Consider the following 26620-nt stretch of genomic DNA (forward strand, 5'->3'; position numbering starts at 1 on the left):
TTTGATAGTGTAATCGTTTATTGGAGCATCTCTTTATAAATACTGTTGATAAATAACAAGAACAGAGACTGAAGCTACAGTGAACACAGCAGAGTCCAGTTGAGTCCAAAAAGTTCAGCAGAGTTCAGGACAGCAGACGTGTGTGTTCACAAACTATTCATCACAATTGAAAGTTTTTCCTGTTTTACAGTAAAATCTGATGTTTACATTAAAATCAGTAAATTCTCTGAAACACGAACTGAACTACGGAAGCCCAGAGTGGCCAACACGTTGAGCTAGGATAACAGCTTCCCACTGCTTCCAGTCTTTGTGCTAAGCTAGGCTAACCTGGACATCATGGCCGAGACTAAAGTGTCTGTCGCGCTAAGACAAAATCTAATCATAAAAAATTATGAATATATTCAAACTGTCGATGTGCCTTCTCTTTAAACAAACGCCAGAGCCATACACAGACAAAGTTACAAGTGGACCAAAGCTTGATATTGTTGTTCTGTAGACCAGAGCCACGCACAGGTGGGGTTGAGCGATAATAAAGACGTGCAGTTTGTTGGAAGTTTCCGGCTCTCAACAGCAAAGGAAACAGGATATGATGTCAGACTTCGTAAGATGTTCAAAAAGGAAACATGCAAAACAAAAACAGGAAGTGAGGGGTAACCTAGCAACGGGGGGGAAGTCAGGTCAGTTGACAGGTCTGTTGTTAATGGGTAAGCCCCGCCCCCTGCGTGCAGTCAGAGCCAATCCGAGCGCAGTGGCCAGTCGCTCAGCAGTTCCCGGAGTTCCGGAACTCTCCGTTCTCAGTGATCTGCAGAGACGACGTGTTGCTAGGAGACAGGCCATTCCTCTGTGACGTCACAGCATAGCGCTCTTTCAGCTGAGTCAGCGCCGCCATCAGACGCGTGTTCGCTGCATCGAGACTCGAGATCCTCTTCTCCTGAGACAGAAAACCAGAAAGGGTTTACAGACAGGCAGACAGGCAGGCAGACAGGCAGGCAGGCAGGCAGACAGGTACCTGAGCCTCGATGATCTTCTGTTTGGAGTCGACCACAGCCTGCATGTCAGAGTGATCCTTCTTCAGCTCCTCCTCCACTGCCATCAACCTACAGACGGACAGGTCAGAGGTTCGATAGATGTGCACAGACAGGTAGACAGACACAGACAGGTGAACACAGACAGACCTGCTGATGATGCTGTTCATCTGGAGATCTTTATCGTCCTGCAGCCTCCTGAGTCTGCTCTCTGTGTCCTCCAGACGCACCTGCAGCACAGGAAATAACATTCGGACATTAAATATTATAAACATTCGCACATTAAATATTATAAACATTCATACATTAAATATCATAAACATTCACACATTAAATATTATAAATATAAACATTCATACATTAATTATAAATATTCATACATTAAATATTATAAACATTCACACATTAAATATTATAAATATTCATACATTAAATATTATAAACATTCATACATAAAATATCATAAACATTCACACATTAAATATTATAAACATTAAATATTATAAACATTCACACATTAAATATTATAAATATTCATACATTAAATATCATAAACATTAAATATTATAAATATTCATATATTAATATTATAAACTTACATAAATATTATAAACATTCACACATTAAATATTATAAACATTCACATCAATATTATAAACATTAATTAGGAATAAACATTCACACATTAAATATTATAAATATTATAAACATTCATACATTAAATATTATAAATATTATAAACATTCATACATTAAATATTATAAACATTCACACATTAAATATAAATATTATAAACATTCACACATTAAATATAAATATTATAAACATTCACACATTAAATATTAATACATTAAATATCATAAACATTAACACATTAAATATTATAAACATTAATACATTAAATATCATAAACATTCATACATTAAATATTATAAACATTAATACATTAAATATTATAAACATTAAATATTATAAATATTCATACATTAAATATTATAAACATTCATACATTAAATATTATAAATATTATAAACATTCATACATTAAACAGGAGAAAGAGGATAACAGGCAAACAGGAAAGAAGGAGAAACAGGCAGACAGGAAAGAGGCAGACAGGCAAGAGGAGAAAGAGGCAGAGAGGAAGAGGAGAAACAGCAGACAGGAAAGAGGAGAAAGAGGAAGAGAGGAAAGAGGAGAAACAGGCAGACAGGAAAGAGGAGAAACAGGCAGACAGGCAAGAGGAGAAAGAGGAAGAGAGGAAAGAGGAGAAACAGGCACACAGGAAAGAGGAGAAACAGGCAGACAGGAAAGAGGAGAAAGAGGAGAAACAGGAAAGAGGAGAAAGAGGCACACAGGAAAGAGAAACAGGCACACAGGAAAGAGGAGAAACAGGCAAACAGGAAAGAGGAGAAAGAGGCACACAGGAAAGAGGAGAAACAGGCAGACAGGAAAGAGGAGAAACAGGAAAGAGGAGAAAGAGGCAGACAGGAAAGAGCAGAAACAGGCACACAGGAAAGAGGAGAAAGAGGCAGACAGGAAGAGCAGAACAGGAAAGAGGAGAAAGAGGCAGAGAGGAAAGAGGAGAAACAGGCAGACAGGAAAGAGGAGAAAGAGGAAGACAGGAAAGAGGAGAAAGAGGAAGACAGGAAAGAGGAGAAAGAGGAAGACAGGAAAGAGCAGAAACAGGCACACAGGAAAGAGGAAGACAGGAAAGAGAAACAGGCACACAGGAAAGAGGAAGACAGGAAAGAGCAGAAACAGGCACACAGGAAAGAGGAGAAACAGGCAGACAGGAAAGAGGCACACAGGAAAGAGCAGAAACAGGAAGACAGGAAAGAGGAGAAAGAGGAAGACAGGAAAGAGGCGAAACAGGCAGACAGGAAAGAGAAAGAGGAGAAACAGGCAGACAGGAAAGAGGAGAAAGAGGAAGACAGGAAAGAGGAGAAACAGGAGAAACAGGCACACAGGAAAGAGCAGAAACAGGAAGACAGGAAAGAGGAGAAAGAGGAAGACAGGAAAGAGAAACAGGCAGACAGGAAAGAGGAGAAAGAGGCGAAACAGGCAGACAGGAAAGAGGAGAAAGAGGAAGACAGGAAAGAGGAGAAAGAGGAAGACAGGAAAGAGCAGAAACAGGCACACAGGAAAGAGGAAGACAGGAAAGAGCAGAAACAGGCACACAGGAAAGAGGAAGACAGGAAAGAGCAGAAACAGGCACACAGGAAAGAGGAGAAACAGGCAGACAGGAAAGAGGAAGACAGGAAAGAGGAGAAAGAGGAAGACAGGAAAGATGAGAAACAGGCAGACAGGAAAGAGAAACAGGCACACAGGAAAGAGGAGAAAGAGGAAGACAGGAAAGGAGAAATAGGAAGACAGGAAAGAGGAGAAACATGCAGACAGTAAAGAGGATAAACATGCACACATTAAATATTATAAATATTAATACATTAAATATTATAAATATTAATACATTAAATATTATAAACATTCACACATTAAATATTATAAACATTCATATATTAAATATTATGAATACAAACATTCACACATTATATAATGTAGATATTAGTAAGTTAAATATAAATATTACACATGTAATTATAAATAGTGTGTCACCTGGTACTCCTGCAACATGCGCTGGTTTTGCTGATCCTGGACCTGCAGACGAGCTTCACACTCGTCCTGCCGCATCGCTGCAACTCTCAACTTCTCCTGCAGCAACGCAATCTCCTGCTGGTACTACACAGACACAATAATAAAATATATATATATAGATGTATATACACTCACTGGCCACTTTATTAGGTACACCTGTTCAACTGCTCATTAACGCAAATATCTAATCAGCCAATCACATGGCAGCAACTCAATGCATGTAGGAATGTAGACGTGGTTTAGACGAGCTGGTGAAGTTCAGACAGATCAGAAAGGTGATTTAAGTGACTTTGAACGCGGCAGGTTGTTGGTGCCAGACGGGCTGAGTATTTCAGAAACTGCTGATCCTCTGGGATTTCCACACACAACCATCTCTCGTGTTTACAGAGAATGGAAGAGAGAGAACATCCAGTGAGTGGCAGTTCTCTGGGCGACATGCCTTGTTGATGCCAGAGGTCAGAGTAGAATGGCCAGACTGGTTCAAGATGATAGAAAGGCAACAGTAACTCAAATAACCACTACCAAGGAATGCAGAAGACCATCTCTGAACGCACAACACGTGGAACCTGAAGCAGAGCCTCTCCTGTCAGCTAACAGGAAACTGAGGCCACAGTTCACACGGCCTCAACCTAACTGGACAATAGAAGATTGAAAGACGTTGCCTGGTCTGATGAGTCTCGATTTCTGCTGCGACATTTGGACGGTAGTGTCAGAATTTGGTGTAAACAACATGAATGCACGGATCCATCCCTCCTTGTATCAACAGCTGGTGGTGGTGGTGTTATGGTATGGGGGATATTTCTTGGCATACTTTTGGCCCCTTGGTACCAGTTGAGCGTCGTTTAAACGCTCAATATACATATATACTGCACATATAAATATACAGTATATGACACACTGTCCCACAGTGAGAAAAGTAACGCACCTTCTCCACGAGGGCATCGTCATGACGATCCTCCTCCGCCTCGCCGTAGGACGCCGCAGAGTTCATGTTGAGCAGCCAGGCAGCGGTCCGGTCCAACGCACAGGGGGAGGGAGCCTAACGCACGCACGCACACGCATGCACGCACGCGCACACACACACACACACACACACACGGTGGTTAAACATAATAATTAAGTGACCAACACAAACCATCCCCACGAGCAGCTAACAGCAGCGACATGTTACATCAGTCAAACAAGTGTAAAAATTACAGACATTAACTGCAATTTTTCAAAATACAACCTCTTACAACTGAGAAGATAAATGAAATGTTAGCGGGTCTGAAGAAACAGCAGTCTGTTGTTATAGCATTAGCATCAAAGCATACTGCAGTGTTTCGCTCGCCGTTCAAGGTCAAGGCTTCTGATCTGTCGACATCCAACTTGAAGTCATCAACTTGCCGTGTGATTCAGATCTGAAGGACACATTTCCCTCGGTGGGCTTGGACACCTTTTATCAGCATCTCTTGTCAGGGCCCCCCACACTGACAGCCCTCGCTGCAAAAGTTTTGTGCATGTTTGGGACGACCTACCTTTGTGAACAACTCTTCTCTGTAATGAGCATCAGTGAAACAAAGCTGCGCTCCAGGCTCACACACAAGCACTTCAATACTTCCTGGCTGCTACTCAGGATTGGACGCCTGATATTGATGCACTTGTGAAGCTAAAAGATGCCGCGTTTCAGGAGCAAACAGTGAGTAAGTAACTTAATGTCAAATGCTGCTTCAGACTCTTTTATATTTCTGTGGAAATGAAACTTACTGTGGAAATATTTAAAGACATTGAACAGTGGAATATAATGTCAGTCGGCAGCTGCAGTACAAAGAGACACAACCTTTATGTATTCTCATGTATCAGGGGGAGAACTTCACCTTCTTCCTTCATAGTCCCACTTTAGTTTGTGTGGTGTGTCAGGATTACTACACAGATGTGGAAATGAATGTACATTTAAAATGATTTCTATATCTTGACGAGTTGTTTTGATCATAAAGTAAAATACTATATTGTTCCAGACACCTGTGACTGAATGTGTTGTGCCTGATACGCTGATCTGTACGTTGTAATGCAACTAAATGAGAAACTGATAATAATATTGTTGAATTTGCAGTTTTAGGTTGTTCATAATGTTTTGTAAAAAGTTCATTAAATGTGAACATTTTCAGAATGTACTTTTTTGCACTAAAACGAAGGGAAACATTTTGAGATCTCGTTGTTTATAGTTTATTGTGCTGTGATGTTACTGGTCCGGCCCACTTGAGATCAAATTGGGCTGCATGTGGCCCCTGAACTAACATGAGTTGGACACCCCTGCTTTAGACGTTCACAAGCAGCTGAGATCATCTGTTAATCAGGAACATCCTGGAGCTGAAACTTGGACGTCACTTACGAGACTATATAATGACGTATTTTTACGTTTTTAGTCTAACCAAACTCTGACACTTTCTGACTGAAAAATGTTCTTTTAAATGTCCAAACATCATGGTCTCCATGGTAACAGTCCTGTTACCTTGGCAGCGGGCCGCTGTTTCTCGGGGCTGTCTCCTTTAGACGACGACGACGTCTGTCTGAGCCGCGACTGGCTGCTGCTCGGCCAATCGGGGCTCGATGACATCATGCTGCCGGAGGCGGGGCGAGGAGGGTAGGCCGGGCCTCCGCCACCACCGCTGATCATGCTGGGAGGAGTCCGGCCACGAGGAGGTCCTGGGGGAGCGGAGGAGGGGGGGGGGGGCTGGTCGATGCGTCTCTGAGGACCTGAGGATTGACGAGGGGGTGCGGAGCTACCTGCAGGGGGGAAACAACAGTGACATCATCAGGTCAAAGGTCACACATTGAGGTCAAACACTCAACTTCATCAGTTATTAAACTTCAGTTCTGATCAGACCACAGAAGGGTCCCGGGTGTTCTATTTTATTTTGAAGTTCTGCTCATGTGTCGTGTGTGCTGTTACTTCCTGTCTGTGTGATCCACCTGTTTATAATCGTTCCTTGTGTATTTAATCTAAAATCTGTTTCATGCTTCTTGCGGTCAGCGCAGTGCAGCGATGATGGTGCACAGAAGGTCTGAGTGTTGAACACCTGCTCGTGGACCGGGCCACACAGACCGCGCTGCAATGATTGGCGAGCTACCGAACGAGGAAGTGTGAATACGGCCATTAAGATTTCACGGTGCTTTAAAAATGGAGTCTAAAACTTTTAAAAACCTTTACGCCTCAGAGTGAAAGACCGGCCCTCAGCGGGGGGGGGTCCGCACCGAGCCGACCACAGGGAGCATGACCCCGGTGTACCTGGTGTGGGGCGTGTTGTACCTGTGAGGGTGTCGGACAGGGACAGCGCTCGCCTCGAGTATTCCTCTCCACTGCTGCTGCTCGACATGGCCGACATCCTCTCCCCCCTCTCCCCCCCTCCCAGCCCCACAGACATCTGGGTAAGAAACGCCGGTTTGGTTGCCATGGCGTTCATCCGTCCGTCGTCGACATTTCCCTGTGACCCCGCCGAGCCGTCAGAGGGTGTGGCGTCCGTCGCCTGCTGTGGTTGCCGTGGCGACGTGGCGGTCATGTGATACACAGGGTTCTGGAAGGACAGGGGGAGGAGCCCTGTCCTACGCTGCCATTGGCTGTCGTCAAGGCCGTCGCTGGGGGAGGAGTCCTGCAGGTCGACCAGAGACAGGCTGCGGCTCTCATTGGTCAGGTCCGGCCCCTCCCTCCGGCCCCCGTTCGTCATCTCAAACGCCGCCTCGTTCTCATTGGGCTCAGAGTACGACGAGCTTGGCACCGGAGAGCCCTGCAGGCCTACAGGAAGTGACATCAGCAGGACAGGAAGGGTCAGATTCAGAGGTCAAAGGTCACAGACTGAGGTTAAAGGTCGCAAACTGAGGTCAAAGGTCACCTGATGCGGGCTGCAGACTGGATCCTTTGGTGACGAAGAACAAGTCTTTGTTCTCCGGAGTCGGAGAGGGAAGTCTGGTGAAATCTACCAAACTACACACACACACACACACACACACACACACACACACACACACACACACACACAGTGGTTAAACATAATAATTAAGTGACCAAGTAAACACAAATCATCCCCGCAAGTAGCGAGCAGCTAACAGCAGCGACATGTTACATCTTTTGTTTCCTGTATTTGAACTGAGCTGTTTGCTAACAGGAAATGATGCTCACCCTCCGTCCAGTCCGCCGCCGCCGCCCTGCAGGCCGATGGAGGGATTACACGTCGCCAGAGGAGGGGAGAGGGGCGGGGACAGAGGGGGCGGGGACAGAGGGGGCGGAGACACCATGCGCTGAGGCTCTGGAGAGGAAACGGACACGCCCCCCGGGTAAGCCACACCCCCAGGGTTAGCCAGAGCCGCCGACACTTCTCTGAGGATCCGAGGCAGAGGACCAAGCTTCGACAGGCACGACTGGAGACAGACAGACAGATAGAGAGACATCCACTTAAAGGTAAAGTTCAACATTTAGGTAAATCCTCTTCTGTGTCACCTGGTCGGTCAGCAGGTGAGTCACCTGGTCGGTCAGCAGGTGAGTCACCTGGTCGAGCTCGCTCAGCAGGGTGTGCAGACTGGACAGCTCTCGGCCGAGGTCGATGTACCCGTCGAAGCCGGCGGTGTGGTTCAGTCCGTCTGGGTTTGAGATCTCCTGCAGGAAGCGCTGCATGCTGCTCCACTGCCGCTCCACAAAGTCGTTCATAAACAGCATGTACTCCTCTTTAGTCCCAAACCTGCACCCACAGGAGACAAGTAACACACACAGGTACACAGGTGAACAAACAATACAGCAAGTTTCAGGTCAACATGCTTTACAATAGAAACCCTCCAGCCCCTTCACAATAAAAGCTCAGACTTACTTGCTAAAGTTGGCGAGGTTCTGGATGACTTTAGCGATGAGGGTCAGAGTCCTCGCCGAGCGTTCGTCGGGGTATTCCTGCATCAGGTCGAACAGCGACGGTGACATCACAGCTGGACACAGGAAGCGCAGGAACAGCGAGGCGCTGATGAGACGCTCGCTGATGTCCGGTCTCCCCCGGTTACTGCACTCCTGTCGCCATGACGCGAACACCTCCTTCAGCTCGCGGGGGAAGACCCTGAATGAGGAGGGGGCGGGTTAATAAATTATGTCATATGTGTGTATGGTGTCTTCCTGCTGTATATAAATATATCTTAAATGTTCCTCACAACTTCCTCTGCAAAGAGTTTCTGTTTAGCATCAACGCTTTTCAAAGGAGAAAACACCTAAAATGTTGTTGTTTCTCAAAATGTGCATTCAAATATGTTTGTATAGTGTGTACTTTATATATGTTTGTGTACCTGTACGAGTCGAGGATCTTGCAAAAGGCTAGTTCGCAGCACATCCTCAGGTTGGCCTGATGCTCGGCGAGGTCAGAGGTCGCACAGCGAGAAGGGTCAACCTCACAGTTCTCATCTGACTCGTACAGAGCTTTAATGAACTCCCCTGAACACACACACACACACACACACACACACACACACACACACACACACACCTTCGTGTTAAGGGAACAATACCTTTCACTTTAGTGGACTTAACAAGTTTAACGTCCGCTCTTCCCTGCTGACTATGTTTTATATCGTCTGTTCACACTGTGAGATGTAAGAATTAAAGTTTTTAATCTTTTTATCAACTTTTATTTCTTCATCGAATACAAAAGTTCCGTAGAACATGATATTAGTTTGACAACATGATGTTAAGATAAGCGAAATGATGTCTTATTCATTAAGTTTACATCAGGGGCCCTATATAAAAATCCATACCATATGTAAATAACAATATATGTTTTGACAACAAGATCTCAAAGGTCATAAGAAGGAAACCTTTGCATCTGGAATAGATTACCTTGGTGCCATGAAGTCTGAGGCAATAGAAGTAGATCGATGTATATTGCCACAGGGTTCGTGCAGCTCCTATATAAGGGGCGAGATTGTCTTTGTCTGAGGGACACTACGCGATTGTGCTTGGAAGCAGGTAGTGTTCTCATTATTAGTGTTTGTTGTACAACAAAATAATTAATCAACTATATATGTGCTTTATTGATTCCTCTCTGTTTCATACCACAATGTTGTGAGCGATAAATATCCACGACAATGACTGCAAATAATAAAAATTAGTAAAGTAAAATAAACAATGAAAATTATTTTTAAAAGTTGTGAGAAGGGACTTCCGGTTGGGCGAACATGTGAGGGCAGCGTTGTCTCGTTCTCCCACGACTCTACTTTATGAACATTTCCTTTATAACCACCGAATTTGAGCTAAAACAGTTTTTGTGAACAGAATTTGGACTCTAAATTAGTACTGGCCGATGTGATGTCGAAAACTGCATTGAAAACGGCGATGAATAAGGCAAAAAAGGCCGAAACTGCTGTCTCAGCTGCGAGTACAGTAGCTGCCCCGGACATGGCTAGCATAATTAGCCTGCTTGAAGAGCACATAGCTAGCATTTCAGCGGATTTTAAAGCTGCCTTTGCGGTACTGGAGGTGAAACTGAGCATAACGCAGACCACGGTAGCGGAACATGGTGAACGAATTGACTCTCTTGAGTCCAATACCAACCTGCAAGACCAGCGATTAAATTCACTCGAGAAGTGTGCATTGCTAGCAGATAGCAATGCCAAGCTAGCTGCGAAGACCGCAGATCTGGAAGGTCGGAGCCGCAGAAATAATATCAGAATCATTGGACTTCCTGAGTCTATTGAGGGACCCCGGCCTACAACTTTCTTTTCAGAACTTTTGGTCGAGGTGGGAGAGAGGGGAAGTAGGGGATGGGAGGGAGAGGGCGGGAAAGCACAGCCATTTTAATTAGGAAAAATGTAAATTTCACCCCTACTAATACAATTTTAGATCCAAATGGACGTTATGTCATCATTTCTGGCACACTATCAGAAGCCGGTCATCTTAGTATCTGTGTATGCTTCCAATTGGGGTGATCATAATTTTGTGAAATCGCTATTCTCTCCCATTTACGGATTTGAATTCCCATCTATTAATATTGGGAGGAGATATGAATTGTGTTATGGACCCAACACTAGACAGATCTAGTTCCAGATCCGTTGCGCCCTCTAAAACAGCACAGACTCTCTGCTTTTATGGATCACTATGGCTACGTCGACCCGTGGAGATTTTTACACCCCTCGGTTAGGCAATACTCTTTCTTTTCCCATACACATCGTTCATACTCGTGCATAGATTATTTCATTGTCGAGAAAACATTTATTTCGTCGATTGTCTCAGTTCATTACTCACCGATAACTATCAGATCATTCATCTGTGATCTTGGACCTTCACTTTGATCATAAGCCCAAGGAATTTAGATTCTGGCGTCTCGACTCTCTTTTACTATCTCATGCAGGCTTTGGTGAGTGTATTTTGGAATCAATTGCATTCTTCTGTGAGACCAACCAAAATGAAGAGACCTCTGCGTCCCTACTCTGGGAAACCCTTAAAGCTTTTCTTAGGGGTAAGATCATCTTGCATACGTCTCATGTTAATAAAATTCGTAGCGCACGCCAAAGAGAGCTGGAGGAGGCTATCATTAATCTAGACAACCAACTCTTTTCCACTCAATCACCTGATATATTTAAAGAACGGATGTGGCTCCAAACAGAACTTGACCTTCTCCTAACAAGAGAGGCTGAACGACTCCTTCTACATTCACGAGGGTCTATATATGAACATGTAGATAAGGCTGGCCGTCTCCTGGCCCACCAATTAAAGGCTAGGGTGGCCTTGAATCAAATCACCCAGATTCGGGATGAGTTGGGCTCTAACACTTCCGACCCGGGAGAGATTAATAACATCTTTAAATCGTACTACTCTCGTCTCTACACGTCTGAATCCCCTGATAACGAAGATCAGCTACTTACATTTTTTGATAAACTAGATATGCCCAAGATTTCGACTAATGACCAACAGATACTAGATGCCCCCCTGCAGCTCGCTGAGATTAAAGAGGCAATACAGTCCATGAATAGTGGCGGATACCCGGTAGAATTTTATAAAAAATTCTCAAATCAACTGGCCCCATTACTATTAGATATGTTTAATATCGTCGTACGACCTAGGCTCACTGCCACCCACCCTTATGCAAGCCTCTATCTCTCTGATCTTTAAGAAGGGCAAGGACCCGTTGAACTGTGCATCATATCGCCCAATCTCCTGTCTGTAGATGGGAAAATACTCGCGAAGATTTTTGCTCGTCGGTTGGAATCTATTATACCCAATCAAACGGGATTTATAAGGGGGAGGCACTCCTTAACAAATGTCCGAAGACTTCTCAGCGTCATCCACAGTCTGCCTTCTCCTGCCGAACCGGAGGTTGTCATATCTCTTGATGCTGAGAAAGCCTTCGACAGGGTTGAGTGGGCCTATCTGTCCTTTGACATCTGGGCTTCGGTCCTGGCCTTATCTCTTGGGTTAGACTTTTGTATTCTTCTCCTCACTCCTCTGTATGTACGAACACCCAGCGCTCCAAATTCTTCCCTCTTTTCCGCGGGACGCGTCAGGGTTGTCCGCTTTCCCCACTACTATTACCAATTGCTATCGAGCCATTGTCAAAGCAGAGAGAGGAATTAAGGGGATTCAGAGGGGGGATATCGAACATAGGGTCTCGTTACATGCTGATGACCTACTTCTGTATGTGCGCGATCCTATAGCTAGTAATCCACACATACTCTCACTTTTGACTACTTTTGGTTCATTTTCAGGATACAAATTAAATATCCAAAAGAGTGAATGTTTCCCTATCAACCAATCGGCTACAGAGTTACCTCCGTTGTCGTTGCCTTTTAGAATATCCAACTCAGGGTTTAGATATCTAGGCATTGCAATCATGCAGTCTTTTAGTGCGTTACGAGACAAAAAAATCTTACTGTCCTGACGGCAACAGTCAAATCTGACCTACAGAGGTGGGGTCACCTGTCACTCTCTCTAGCAGGAAGAGTTCAGACGATAAAAATGAACATACTGCCCAGATACCTATACATCTTCCAATGCCTACCTATTTTTTTGCCTAAATCTTTTTTCACTGCTATTGATAATATTATTTCCTCATTTATTTGGGCTGGTAAACATGCTAGAGCTAGTAGACCATTACTGCAGAGGGACAGGTCCCTAGGTGGGCTTGGTTTACCTAACTTTATGGGCTACTACTGGGCCACAAACACACATAAGATCATGCTCTGGTTCACTTCGCCCCAGAGTCTTGTGGAGGCCAACTCATGTCGATCCACATCACTTCAAGCCCTCGCGTGTAGCACTCTGCCCCTTTCCCCCTCATAGTTCACATCTAACCACGTTGTAATTAACACTCTAAAGATCTGGGCACAAATTAGACGTCACTTTGTTGGCTCACTCTTCCTCAAGCAACTCCTGTCTATAATAACCATCTATTTCTACCAGCCACAATTGACCCCTGATTCTCTTACTTGGAGAGGGAAGGCCTCCGCTGCATAGGGGATTTATACATTGATGGTCTGTTTGCCAGTTTTGACCAACTACGGGTTGCCTTTCATTTAAAAGGATCAGATTTTTTCAGATTCTTTCAACTAAGGGATTTTGTTCAGACCCACTCTCCACAATTCCCCCAAACTCTGCCTCCCAGTGGAGTGGATCTGGTACTTAAAGCAAGAACTTTATCTAGGTGCCATGTTTCTTTTTATGATCTTTTTTCCTCCGGTTGATGAATCTGCCATTAATAAGATTAGAACTAATTGGGAAAAGGAACTACAGATCACCCTCTCTGATGACTTTTGGAGGGAGGCTCTGAGAGCCGTCAACTCATCCTCCAGTTGCGCTAGACTTAGCCTAATACCGTTTAAAGTTCTCCATAGACTACATTATAGCAAGGCTAAGCTCTCCCGGATTTATCCAGATAGATTTGATGACAGGTGTGATAGATGAGGGAAAGTGGGTAAGGGTTATTTTGTTTTAAAAAAAAATGAAAATGCCTTATTTGCTGTAATGCACCGTTACACTTTTTCATGTGAATAAAAATATTTTGAAAAATAAAAAAAGTTGTGTGACTGAAATGTTTTCTTTTGATTCTCCGGAGTCACGTAGTTTGAATGAATTCTTACTATGAATTAAATTCAAAGAGATAGTATTCAGTATATTATGGTGTTTGTGTGGCGCAGTACCGAGGGCATCCTGCAGGTACTTCTGTCCAATCAGCTTCAGGTATTCTTCAATGCTCTTCGTCGCCAACGTGTTCTCTCTGAAGATCAGCTGGTCGTTGTCACGGCAACGGTCCACCTCTGACATCATCAGGTCGGTGAGGAAGTCCTGCATAAAGTTTTATTTAATTTAGTGACCACGAGATGGAGGAACTCTTGTACTTTTATACATTTAACATCTCAGAAGAACTCTCTTGATTAGAACATAGGACATTATAGAAATACAAAAATGAATAATAATATTAATAAATAAATAAATCCGCTTAAATAAATAAAAAGCAAATAAATCACTAAAAATGTTTACAGGTGAAACTTTATAGTCAACAATTAGACAAAAATAAATAAAAAAAACGGTCACACATTGTTCACAATAAAATTATTTAATGTCCGGACTGTTATACTTAAAAGAGTTACAAAATGTTCCACTTCGGTGCCATCCAAAAAATGGTCCAAGACAAATGGGAGCGCAGAGATGACATGGGAGAATTTACTGAAATGCTTTTATTTTGAAGGGGCTCACGGTGTGGTGTAGTAGTGGGCGGGGTTGTGGTGATGGGCGGGGCTACCGTAGTGGGCGGGGTTACCTTGGCCTTCCCGGTGCTGTGCAGGATGTGCACGAGCGCGGCGGCAAGCTCTTCCTTGGCTCTCAGGCTGATGGACGCCTCTAGCGTGTTGCACAGCAGCAGGTAGTTGGAGCTGATGTACTCTGCAAACTCTTTGTACTGCTCCATCGGCAGGATGACGATGCTCTGGTACCGCGCTTTGATACGCACCGTCGGCACAGACGACTTACCTGAAACAGGAAACAACAGGTAGAACTCACAAACAAACCTGGACTGGGCCCGTGCTGTCAGCAAGGCTACAGTTGTGGCAAAATTCAGACATAAAGTACAGGCTGCTAATGGAGGACATAGTTTTTGGACATTTCACTGTATTTTGCACCAGGAAGCATTGTGTTGCATTGTTAAAAATGGATCACGTCATGGCAGTGGTTGTCCGAAATGTTAATTTCATCCGAGCCAGAGGTCTGAGTCACCGTCAGTTTGACTGCCTCCTCAGTGATGAAGACGTTACCTATGGCCTGCCATCCCACACTGAAGTAAGGTGGTTAAGCCGAGGTGCCGTGCTGAAGCGTTTCTTTGATCTACGAGAGGAAATTGGACAGTTCATGGAGAAAAAGGGCAAACCAGTGTTGGAATTTCAATGCCCAGAATGGCTGCAGGACCTAGCATTTATGGTGGATATTACAGAGCACAAAATGCTGTAAGGCCGCAAAAAGGTTATCACACAGTATTATGACAGCATACGCGCATTCAAGTTGAAGCTGACTTTGTGGGGGACACAATTATCACCCTGCTCATTTTCCTTGTCTAAAAGATGTGTGTGCGACCGGAGTCCGTGCTGATATGAATCGGTACAAAGACAAGATTACGGGATTGCTGCGGGAGTTTGAGCAACGGTTTCAGGTCTTTGGTGAATTTGAGACAGAATTAGCATTTTTTCGCTCTCCATTCAGTCAAGGGTTCTGATCTGCCCGTCGACATCCAACTTGAAGTCATCAACTTGCAGTGTGATTCAGATTTGAAGGACACATTTGCCTCGGTGGGCTTGGACACCTTTTATCAGCATCTGGAGTTTCTTTTAGGAAGTTTTTCCTTGTGCGATGCAAGGGTCTGAGGACAGAGGGTTTCGTATCCTGTACAGTCTGTAAACACTGAGACAAATGTATAATTTGTGATATTGGGCTATACAAATAAATTTGATTTGATTTGGGACGACCTACCTTTGTGAACAACTCTTCTCTGTAATGAGCATCAGTGAAACAAAGCTGCGCTCCAGGCTCACACACAAGCACTTCAATACTTCCTGGCTGCTACTCAGGATTGGACGCCTGATATTGATGCACTTGTGAAGCTAAAAGATGCCGCGTTTCAGGAGCAAACAGTGAGTAAGTAACTTAATGTCAAATGCTGCTTCAGACTCTTTTATATTTCTGTGGAAATGAAACTTACTGTGGAAATATTTAAAGACATTGAACAGTGGAATATAATGTCAGTCGGCAGCTGCAGTACAAAGAGACACAACCTTTATGTATTCTCATGTATCAGGGGGAGAACTTCACCTTCTTCCTTCATAGTCCCACTTTAGTTTGTGTGGTGTGTCAGGATTACTACACAGATGTGGAAATGAATGTACATTTAAAATGATTTCTATATCTTGACGAGTTGTTTTGATCATAAAGTAAAATACTATATTGTTCCAGACACCTGTGACTGAATGTGTTGTGCCTGATACGCTGATCTGTACGTTGTAATGCAACTAAATGAGAAACTGATAATAATATTGTTGAATTTGCAGTTTTAGGTTGTTCATAATGTTTTGTAAAAAGATAGTTCATTAAATGTGAACATTTTCAGAATGTACTTTTTTGCACTAAAACGAAGGGAAACATTTTGAGATCTCGTTGTTTATAGTTTATTGTGCTGTGATGTTACTGGTCCGGCCCACTTGAGATCAAATTGGGCTGCATGTGGCCCCTGAACTAACATGAGTTGGACACCCCTGCTCTAACTTCTATATTTGTTAATTTCTTACCAGAAGATGATTCATTTTTGAACTATCACCACAAACTTCTAATAGTTTCAGGTTTATTTAAGGCCCTCACACCATGTGGGCGGGACATATAAACCACACGTAAAAGGTTAATAAATAAAGTCATTCAAAAGTTTAGGTCAGTTTTACTGAGTTTCCTGTTCTGAAGGGTAAACAGTTACAGTGTATATGTGAAGGGCTTTTATTGTGAAAGGTCAGAAGGAAGGAGGCTATATACGACTATAGTGTTCGTTTAGACCTGATTGTTGATCGTTTATTCACAGGGAGAAAACTATTTTTTTTGCTGCGAAATATTCCCGTTCGATGTGAAAGTATTCATGACAGAAAGATATCTAGATGTGAGAATGAAAACGTCCCCTGACGCTCCTGAAACCTGCCGATGATACCAGGCTTATAATTCATTACAAACATGATTATGGTAACACCAGGTGTACCTACCCCGGATCGTACTTGGCGTGCTCACCGAGTACCACTTCTCCACCAGCTGTCTGCCGGTCACCATGGCGACGGGGATGTTGACCAATCCGACGTAGCTGCTCTTGTCCTTCTTCCTCTTCCTGTCGGTGTCTTTGTACAGGTGGAGCGTGACGGCGCTGATAGACGGCAGACTGCTGAAGTCGAAACGCTCGCCCCAAAATATGTTGTCGGTCTTCAGTTTACACGACGTCCGAGCATAAAGACTGTCGTCAAGACACAACTCACAGAAGTACCTGAAGTACAGAAAAATAATGTTGTAAATGTAATAATATAAGTGAAGTGAAGCAGATATATTATAACATACAGTGAAGCAGACTACATGTTATAATATACAGTGAAGCAGACTACATGTTATAATATACAGTGAAGAAGACTACATGTTATAATATACAGTGAAGCAGACTACATGTTATAATATACAGTGAAGCAGACTACATGTTATAATATACAGTGAAGCAGACTACATGTTATACAGTGTAGCAGACAAATGTAATAATATACAGTGAAGCAGACTACATGTTATAATATACAGTGAAGCAGACTACATGTTATAATATACAGTGAAGCAGACTACATGTAATAATATACAGTGAAGCAGACTACATGTTATACAGTGAAGCAGACTACATGTAATAATATACAGTGAAGCAGACTACATGTTATAATATACAGTGAAGCAGACTACATGTAATAATATACAGTGAAGCAGACTACATGTTATAATATACAGTGAAGCAGACTACATGTTATAATATACAGTGAAGCAGACTACATGTTATAATATACAGTGAAGCAGACTACATGTAATAATATACAGTGAAGCAGACTACATGTTATACAGTGTAGCAGACAAATGTAATAATATACAGTGAAGCAGACTACATGTTATAATATACAGTGAAGCAGACTACATGTTATACAGTGTAGCAGACAAATGTAATAATATACAGTGAAGCAGACTACATGTTATAATATACAGTGAAGCAGACTACATGTTATACAGTGTAGCAGACAAATGTAATAATATACAGTGAAGCAGACTACATGTTATAATATACAGTGTAGCAGACTACATGTTATACAGTGAAGCAGACTACATGTTATAATATACAGTGAAGCAGACTACATGTTATAATATACAGTGAAGCAGACTACATGTTATAATATACAGTGAAGCAGACTACATGTTATAATATACAGTGAAGCAGACTACATGTTATACAGTGTAGCAGACAAATGTAATAATATACAGTGAAGCAGACTACTTGTTATAATATACAGTGAAGCAGACTACATGTTATAATATACAGTGTAGCAGACTACATGTTATAATATACAGTGAAGCAGACTACATGTTATAATATACAGTGAAGCAGACTACATGTAATAATATACAGTGAAGCAGACAAATGTAATAATATACAGTGAAGCAGACTACATGTAATAATATACAGTGAAGCAGACTACATGTTATAATATACAGTGAAGCAGACTACATGTTATACAGTGTAGCAGACAAATGTAATAATATACAGTGAAGCAGACTACATGTTATAATATACAGTGTAGCAGACTACATGTTATAATATACAGTGAAGCAGACTACATGTTATAATATACAGTGAAGCAGACTACATGTTATACAGTGTAGCAGACAAATGTAATATACAGTGAAGCAGACTACATGTTATAATATACAGTGAAGCAGACTACATGTTATAATATACAGTGTAGCAGACTACATGTTATACAGTGAAGCAGGACTACATGTTATAATATACAGTGTAGCAGACTACATGTAATAATATACAGTGAAGCAGACTACATGTTATAATATACAGTGAAGCAGACTACATGTTATAATATACAGTGAAGCAGACTACATGTTATACAGTGAAGCAGACTACATGTTATAATATACAGTGTAGCAGACTACATGTAATAATACAGTTGAAGCAGACTACATGTTATAATATACAGTGAAGCAGACTACATGTTATAATATACAGTGAAGCAGACTACATGTTATAATATACAGTGTAGCAGACTACATGTAATAATATACAGTGAAGCAGACTACATGTTATAATATACAGTGAAGTAGACTACATGTTATAATATACAGTGAAGCAGACTACATGTTATAATATACAGTGTAGCAGACTACATGTAATAATATACAGTGAAGCAGACTACATGTTATAATATACAGTGAAGCAGACTACATGTTATAATATACAGTGAAGCAGACTACATGTTATAATATACAGTGTAGCAGACTACATGTTATAATATACAGTGTAGCAGACTACATGTTATAATATACAGTGAAGCAGACTACATGTTATAATATACAGTGAAGCAGACTACATGTTATAATATACAGTGAAGCAGACTACATGTTATAATATTACAGTGAAGCAGACTACATGTTATAATATACAGTGTAGCAGACTACATGTAATAATATACAGTGAAGCAGACTACATGTTATATATACAGTGAAGCAGACTAACATGTTATAATATACAGTGAAGCAGACTACATGTTATAATATACAGTGAAGCAGACTACATGTTATAATATACAGTGAAGCAGACTACATGTATAATATACAGTGAAGCAGACTACATGTTATATATACAGTGAAGCAGACTACATGTTATAATATACAGGTAGCAGACTACATGTTAATAATATCAGTGAAGCAGACTACATGTTATAATATACAGTGAAGCAGACTACATGTTATAATATACAGTGAAGCAGACTACATGTTATACAGTGACAGGTTATAATATACAGTGTAGCAGACTACATGTAATAATATACAGTGAAGCAGACTACATGTTCTAATATACAGTTGAAGCAGACTACATTGTTTAATATACAGTGAGCAGACTACATGTAATAATTACAGGAAGCAGACACATGTTATAATATACAGTGAAGCAGACTACATGTTATAATTACAGTGAAGCAGACTACATGTTATAATATACAGTGTAGCAGACTACATGTATAATATACAGTGAAGCAGACTACAGTTATAATATACAGTGAAGCAGACTAATGTTATAATATACAGTGTAGCAGACTACATGTTATAATATACAGTGATAGCAGACTACATGTTATAATATACGTGAAGCAGACTACATGTTATAATACTACATGTTATAACGTGAAGCAGACTACATGTTATAATATACAGTGAAGCAGACTACATGTTATAATATACAGTGTAGCAGACTACATGTTATAATATACAGTGAAGCAGACTACATGTATAATATACAGTGAAGCAGACTACATTGTTATACAGTGAAGCAGACTACATGTTATAATATACAGTGTAGCAGACTACATGTAATAATATACAGTGAAGCAGACTACATGTTATAATATACAGTGAAGCAGACTACATGTTATAATATACAGTGATGCAGACTACATGTTATAATATACAGTGTAGCAGACAAATGTTATGATAATATACAGCGTCCCACCTTTTCTTAGCAGGCAGGTCTTTGGCTTCGATCACCCAGGCCGTCAGCACGTTTTCCAGCCTCCTGCTGTTGTCTTTGTTGGGGTGCACGGCTCTGCGCAGGTTCTCCATCCACTTATCTCTCTCTGCCGCCGAACGACACGAGAAACACTTTGTTCCCGTTGTTGTCGTTACCTGGGGGACAAGGGTCAGAGGTCATTATCACGCAAACACCTCAGGGTTCAGGGGTCAGACTGTTTTTTTCAAGGAAAAACTGATTTGAATTCACATGCAAGGAATTAGCTTTGGTGTATTGGTGCATAAACACAGTAAGAGAAATGTAAATAAGAGCAAATATTAAATATTAAACATTATAAAATAAAAATAGGAAATGTATACAAAAGAAAATAATGTAATGTATAACAAATTACTGTGAAAACATATATACAGCACATCTGAGTGAGTGAGTGTGTGAGAGTGTGTGTCACCTCGAAGCAGTAGTCCTGTCCCAGCAGGGAAGAGTGCACTGGTTTGATGATCACTGATTGGTCCATCCTGAGTTCCAGAGACGACACACAACCAGCGCTTAGCAACGACTCCTGGCTACCACAACGCAGCCGGCGCATCACACACCTGAAAGAGCCGACGACAGTGGCAAAAACCATCAGAGTGAACCGACGGTCAGCGCAGTGATCCATATATTATTATATATTCTGTCTTGGAGATGAGTTGGATGAGGAGGTGGTTCTGTTGTTAGTATCAGATGTTGAATCAGCTGATGAAGCTCTGATGTTGTCTTGTTTTAAAGACAATGTTCACATACATTAGTGAACTATAACTGTCGAACATCCAGCGTTAAATCATCGCGTTCCAACAACAGGATGTTTCGCTTTTCATCTTCACTAGTTAACTGTTAGCGAGCGACAGATATTGGGTGGAATACTTCCTGCTCGTTAGTCAATGTACAAGTTGACGTCGTGAATCATTGATGACGGTTTAAAGAGTTTCTATTGTCTCTCCTGCATGACGTGCTTTACTGATGATCAGATCTTCAAGAGCTTTAAATAATTATTCATCTGTGAATATTATATTTCTTCACTTGGAGAAAACCGTGCTGAGTTTAAAACAAGTCAACAAGAATCTGTGAGACGATTGTTTAAAGCCTGCGATCTGGCACCTGGTCTCTACGTTCTTATAGAGACTGAAGCCCAGAAACATCCGAACACAGACAAATAAATCAAATCCAGACAGAAAATAAAGACGTGAGGATCATTGTATAAAACGGGGGGTAACTGTGACCTCTAACACACACACACAGACACACACACACACACACAGACACACACAGACACACGCACACACACAGACACACACACACACAGACACACACACACACAGACACACACACACACGCACAGACACACACACACACAGACACACACAGACACACACACACAGACACAGACACACACAGACACACACACACACACACACACACACAGACACACGCACACACAGGCACACACACACAGACACACACAGGCACACACACACACAGACACGCACACAGACAGACACACAGGCACACACACACACAGACACACACACAGACAGACACACACAGACAGGCACACACACACACAGACACACACACAGACAGACACACACAGACACACACACAGGCACACACAGACACACACACAGACACACACAGGGGGATCTGTTGTTAGCGCTTGTCATTATCTGAATAATATTAGCAGCTTCCAGGCTAGTTCTTCAGGACTGTGTGTGTGTGTGTTTGTGTGTGTGTGTGTGTGTGTGTGTGTGTGTGTTTGTGTGTGCTTAACCTTGTTTAGCTAAACATGTTGGCTAACAGTGTGTGTCTACCCTAGCCACATGCTAACATACCAGGCTAGCTGTGTGCAGACTGAAGCTAACGCACACACACACACACACACATACACACACACGCACACGCACACACAGAAACGCAGCATGTCATGCAAATCAGGTGGAAGACGCCACCCCCTCAGCACACACACACACACACACACGGAGCAGCCGTATTGTATTTGGAGGACAAAGGCTGTGTGATGCTGCACATACTCACCGAGCATCCTGATCTGAGGGGGGGGGGGGGGGGGTCATGTATCCATGTTCTCCTTCAGCAGGAGGAAGATGGAGAATCTGCTGATTCTGTTGGACAAAGATCCGTCTCTCTCTGTCTCTCTCTGTCTCTCTCTGTCTGTCTCTGTCTCTGTCTGTCTGTCTGTCTGTCTGTCTGTCTCTCTGTTAGCTTGATGCTAGCGATGCTACTCGGCTTCAGCTCTCTCTCTGTGACTCGCCTCTCTGTCAGCAGTGGCCCCTCCCTGCAGTGAGGCTGCCCTACTTCCTGTCTCCTGTGTCCTCTCCTCGTCTCGTCTTTCCTCCTGTCGTCTCTCCTCGTCTCATCTGCTCTTTCCTCCTGTCCTCTTTCCTGTATCCTCTCCGCTTTCCTCCTCCTGTCCTCTCTCCTTGTATCCTCTCCTCTTTCCTCCTCTCCTCTTTCCTCCTGTACTCTCTCCTCTTTCCTCCTGTCCTCTTTCCTTGTATCCTCTCCTCTTCCTCCTCGTCTCCTCTCCTCTTTCCTCCTGTACTCTCTCCTCTTTCCTCCTGTCCTCTTTCCTTGTATCCTCTCTTCTTTCCTCCTTACTCTCTCCTCTTTCCTCCTGTGCTCTTCCTTGTTATCCTCTCCTCTTTCCTCTGTGCCTCTCTTCCTCTGTCTCCTCCTCTTCTCCGTCCTTAATCCTCTCTCTTTCCTCCTGTCCTCTTCCTCTGTACCTCGTCCTCATTTCCTCTCGTATCCTCTCCTCTTCCTTCCTATCTCCTCTCCTCTTCCTCTGTCCTCATCTCCTCTTTCTCTGTCCTCTCCTCTGTCTCCTGTCCTTTCCTTGTATCCTCTCCTCTTTCCTCCTCTCTCCTCTCCGCTTTCCTCCGTGACTCTCTCCTCTTTCCTCCTGTCCTCTTTCCGTGTAATCCTCTCCTCTTCCTCCTCTCTCCTCTCCTCTCCTCTTTCCTCCTGTCTCTTTCCTTGTATCCTCTCCTCTTTCCTTGTATCCTCTCCTCTTTCCTCCTTGTACTCTCTCCTTGTATACTCTCCTCTTTCTTCTCATATCCCCTCTCCTTGTCTCCTCATTTCTGTCCTTGTCTCCTCTCCTGTCAGTGTTAATCTTCCTCTCTCCATTTGCCCCCCTCACTATTGTGACTTAGTGTAGCTGTGCAGCCGTGGGGGTGTGTGTGTGTGTGTGTGTGTGTGTGTGTGTGTGTGTGTGTGTGTGTGTGAGACCTGGAGTCGGAGGGGTTCAGCAGTTCGCCCCTCAGGCTGCTGGGTCGACACAGTTTGGGCTGAGAGCGAGTTCGACGCAGAGACTGCTTCAGCCTGCGGGAGAAGAAACCCTGAAGAAGACAAATGTCTTTAATTTATTCTTTGATTGAAAGTGAAATTATTTTGAATGTAGACGAACAAAGTGTCTGTCAGCGCCTGTTACCATGGAAACAGCTGATCCGTCGTGTGTCTGTGTGTCTCTTTGTGTGTGTGTGTGTGTGTGTGTGTGTGTGTGTGTGTGTGTGTGTGTGTCTGTCACCGTCACTCTGGTGGTGGGCGTATTCTCGGGGCTACTGGGCATGCTCTGTCGGCGGACTCCTCCCTCTGAAGCATCTGGAACAGACAGAGAGCATCATGGGTGAATTTGTAGTTGTTGGCTGCAAAGCTGTTGCCATGGTAACTGCCGCTGCCATGGTGACCAGCAAAGGCTGAATGTGAATGACGTCATATGATGAATAACACAAATAAATATTAAAACTAATAATGAAACACTTTATTTATCCTCACATATAATATGTACATATATTATATATATATATATATATATATATATATATATATATATATATATATAATATATATAGAGATTATATTAATATTTTATTATAATATTATTATTCTTCTCAGGGACTTCCTCCTGAAGGACTTCCTCCTGAAGGCCTTCCTCCTGAAGGCCTTCCTCCTAAGAGACATCCTGCTGAAGGACTTCCTCCTGAGGGACATCCTCCTGAGGGACTTCCTGCTGAAGGACTTCCTCCTGAGGGACATCCTCCTGAGGGACTTCCTGCTGAAGGACTTCCTCCTGAGGGACTTCCTACTGAAGGACTTCCTGCTGAAGGACTTCCTCCTGAGGGACTTCCTGGTGAGGGACTTCCTCCTGAGGGACTTCCTCCTGAGGGACTTCCTGGTGAGGGACTTCCTCCTGAGGGACTTCCTCCTGAGGGACTTCCTGCTGAGGACTTCCTCCTGAGGGACTTCCTGCTGAGGGACTTCCTCCTGAGGGACTTCCTCCTGAGGGACTTCCTCCTGAGGGACTTCCTGCTGAGGGACTTCCTGCTGAGGGACTTCCTGCTGAAGGACTTCCTCCTGAGGGACTTCCTCCTGAGGGACTTCCTCCTAAGAGACATCCTGCTGAAGGACTTCCTCCTGAGGGACTTCCTCCTGAGGGACTTCCTGCTGAAGGACTTCCTCCTGAGGGACTTCCTCCTGAGGGACTTCCTGCTGAGGGACTTCCTCCTGAGGGACTTCCTCCTGAGGGACTTCCTGCTGAGGGACTTCCTGCTGAGGGACTTCCTCCTGAGGGACTTCCTCCTGAGGGACATCCTCCTGAGGGACTTCCTGCTGAAGGACTTCCTCCTGAGGGACTTCCTCCTGAGGGACTTCCTCCTGAGGGACTTCCTCCTAAGAGACATCCTGCTGAAGGACTTCCTCCTGAGGGACTTCCTCCTGAGGGACTTCCTGCTGAAGGACTTCCTCCTGAGGGACTTCCTCCTGAGGGACTTCCTGCTGAGGGACTTCCTCCTGAGGGACTTCCTCCTGAGGGACTTCCTCCTGAGGGACATCCTCCTGAGGGACTTCCTGCTGAGGGACTTCCTCCTGAGGGACATCCTCCTGAGGGACTTCCTGCTGAAGGACTTCCTCCTGAGGGACTTCCTCCTGAGGGACTTCCTGCTGAAGGACTTCCTCCTAAGGGACTTCCTCCTGAGGGACTTCCTCCTGAGGGACTTTCCTGCTGAAGAACTTTCTCCTGAGGCACTTCCTCCTGAGGGACATCCTCCTGAGGGACTACCTGCTGAGGGACTTCCTGCTGAGGGACTTCCCTCTGAGGGATTTCCTCCTGCGGGACTTTCCTGCTGAAGGACTTCCTCCTGAGGGACATTCTCCTGAAGTACATCCTCCTAAGGGACTTTCTCCTGAAGGACTTCTTACTGAGGGACATCCTCCTGAGGGACTTTCCTGCTGAAGAACTTTCTCCTGAGGCACTTCCTCCTGAGGTACATCCTCCTAAGGGACTTCCTCTTGAAGGACTTCCTGCTGAAGGGCTTCCTCCTGAGGGACTTCCTGCTGAGGGACACCCTCCTGAGGGACTTTCCTGTTGAAGAACTTTCTCCTGAGGGACTTCCTGTGGCTTTGAGGTTCACGCTGCCAACAGCTGGTCTGCCTGACGTCCAGCAGGTCTGTGTGGAGGGACTGGTTTTTCCATGTGGAGGCTCTGCGGCGTCTCACAGGTGAGACACCTGCAGCTCAGTCTGTGACCTCACACAGATTTATTCAGTCTGACTGAGTGAAACTGGAATATTTGACACTGAAAACTGAATCTTTATTTAAACAACAATACATTTTCTGTATTTTTGTATGTGTGGTGACCTTTGACCCCCCAACTAGTTGCAGTCACGTTGCCATGGTAACTGACCTCAGATTTCAGATGAAGAGATTATTATTATTATTGTGACATGTCAAGATTAGGCAGAGCAGCTAATCCCCCCCACACACACAACCTCAACAGAAAACATATTTTTCTTACCGTCTTCAAACTCAGCATCAAAGTCCATCATCTGTCTCTCTGCCTATCTGTCTGTCTCTCTAAATGCCTGTCTGCCACTCTGCATGTCTTTCCTCCTCCTGTATGAACTCGTCCTTTCTGTCTGTCTCTCTGCCTCTCCTCCGCCCGTCTGTCCTCTCCCAGAGTCTGGAGATGTCTCTGGGTTTATGAAGCGGCAGCAGCTCCTTTGGTTTAAATTATTAATCCCTCGTCTGGGAGTCGACATGTTTCTGGTTCAATGTCTGAAATAATCTCTGAGGTCGACATGAAGAGATTTTAATGTT

At 43.5% G+C, this 26620-nt stretch overlaps 1 protein-coding gene across 4 annotated transcripts in view; it reads right to left on the minus strand.

Moving 5' to 3' along the window:
• LOC115005567 (disabled homolog 2-interacting protein-like) overlaps positions 1 to 26620 on the minus strand; it is a 27483-nt gene continuing 863 nt past the window's right edge. Inside the window, exons 4-22 of one of the 4 annotated variants that reach the window (XM_029427442.1) lie at positions 24054 to 24127; positions 23756 to 23865; positions 20919 to 21063; positions 20453 to 20625; positions 16905 to 17176; positions 14438 to 14646; positions 13818 to 13962; positions 8976 to 9120; positions 8516 to 8752; positions 8200 to 8389; positions 7834 to 8072; positions 7547 to 7638; positions 6967 to 7449; positions 6169 to 6443; positions 4603 to 4716; positions 3639 to 3761; positions 1176 to 1255; positions 1010 to 1097; positions 1 to 931 (exon numbers count right to left, since the gene is read on the minus strand). In XM_029427442.1, the coding sequence (XP_029283302.1) occupies positions 761 to 931; positions 1010 to 1097; positions 1176 to 1255; positions 3639 to 3761; positions 4603 to 4716; positions 6169 to 6443; positions 6967 to 7449; positions 7547 to 7638; positions 7834 to 8072; positions 8200 to 8389; positions 8516 to 8752; positions 8976 to 9120; positions 13818 to 13962; positions 14438 to 14646; positions 16905 to 17176; positions 20453 to 20625; positions 20919 to 21063; positions 23756 to 23865; positions 24054 to 24127 (3365 nt within the window). In that variant the 3' untranslated portion in view covers positions 1 to 760. Of the gene's footprint in view, positions 932 to 1009; positions 1098 to 1175; positions 1256 to 3638; positions 3762 to 4602; positions 4717 to 6168; positions 6444 to 6966; positions 7450 to 7546; positions 7639 to 7833; positions 8073 to 8151; positions 8390 to 8515; positions 8753 to 8975; positions 9121 to 13817; positions 13963 to 14437; positions 14647 to 16904; positions 17177 to 20452; positions 20626 to 20918; positions 21359 to 22540; positions 22924 to 23755; positions 23866 to 24053; positions 24128 to 26620 lie in introns of those variants that run through there. The other 3 variants (XM_029427441.1, XM_029427440.1, XM_029427439.1) reach the window with 3 other exon arrangements.

The sequence above is a fragment of the Cottoperca gobio genome, unplaced genomic scaffold (genome assembly GCF_900634415.1).
Source record: "Cottoperca gobio unplaced genomic scaffold, fCotGob3.1 fCotGob3_320arrow_ctg1, whole genome shotgun sequence".
Taxonomy (NCBI): Eukaryota; Metazoa; Chordata; class Actinopteri; order Perciformes; family Bovichtidae; genus Cottoperca; species Cottoperca gobio.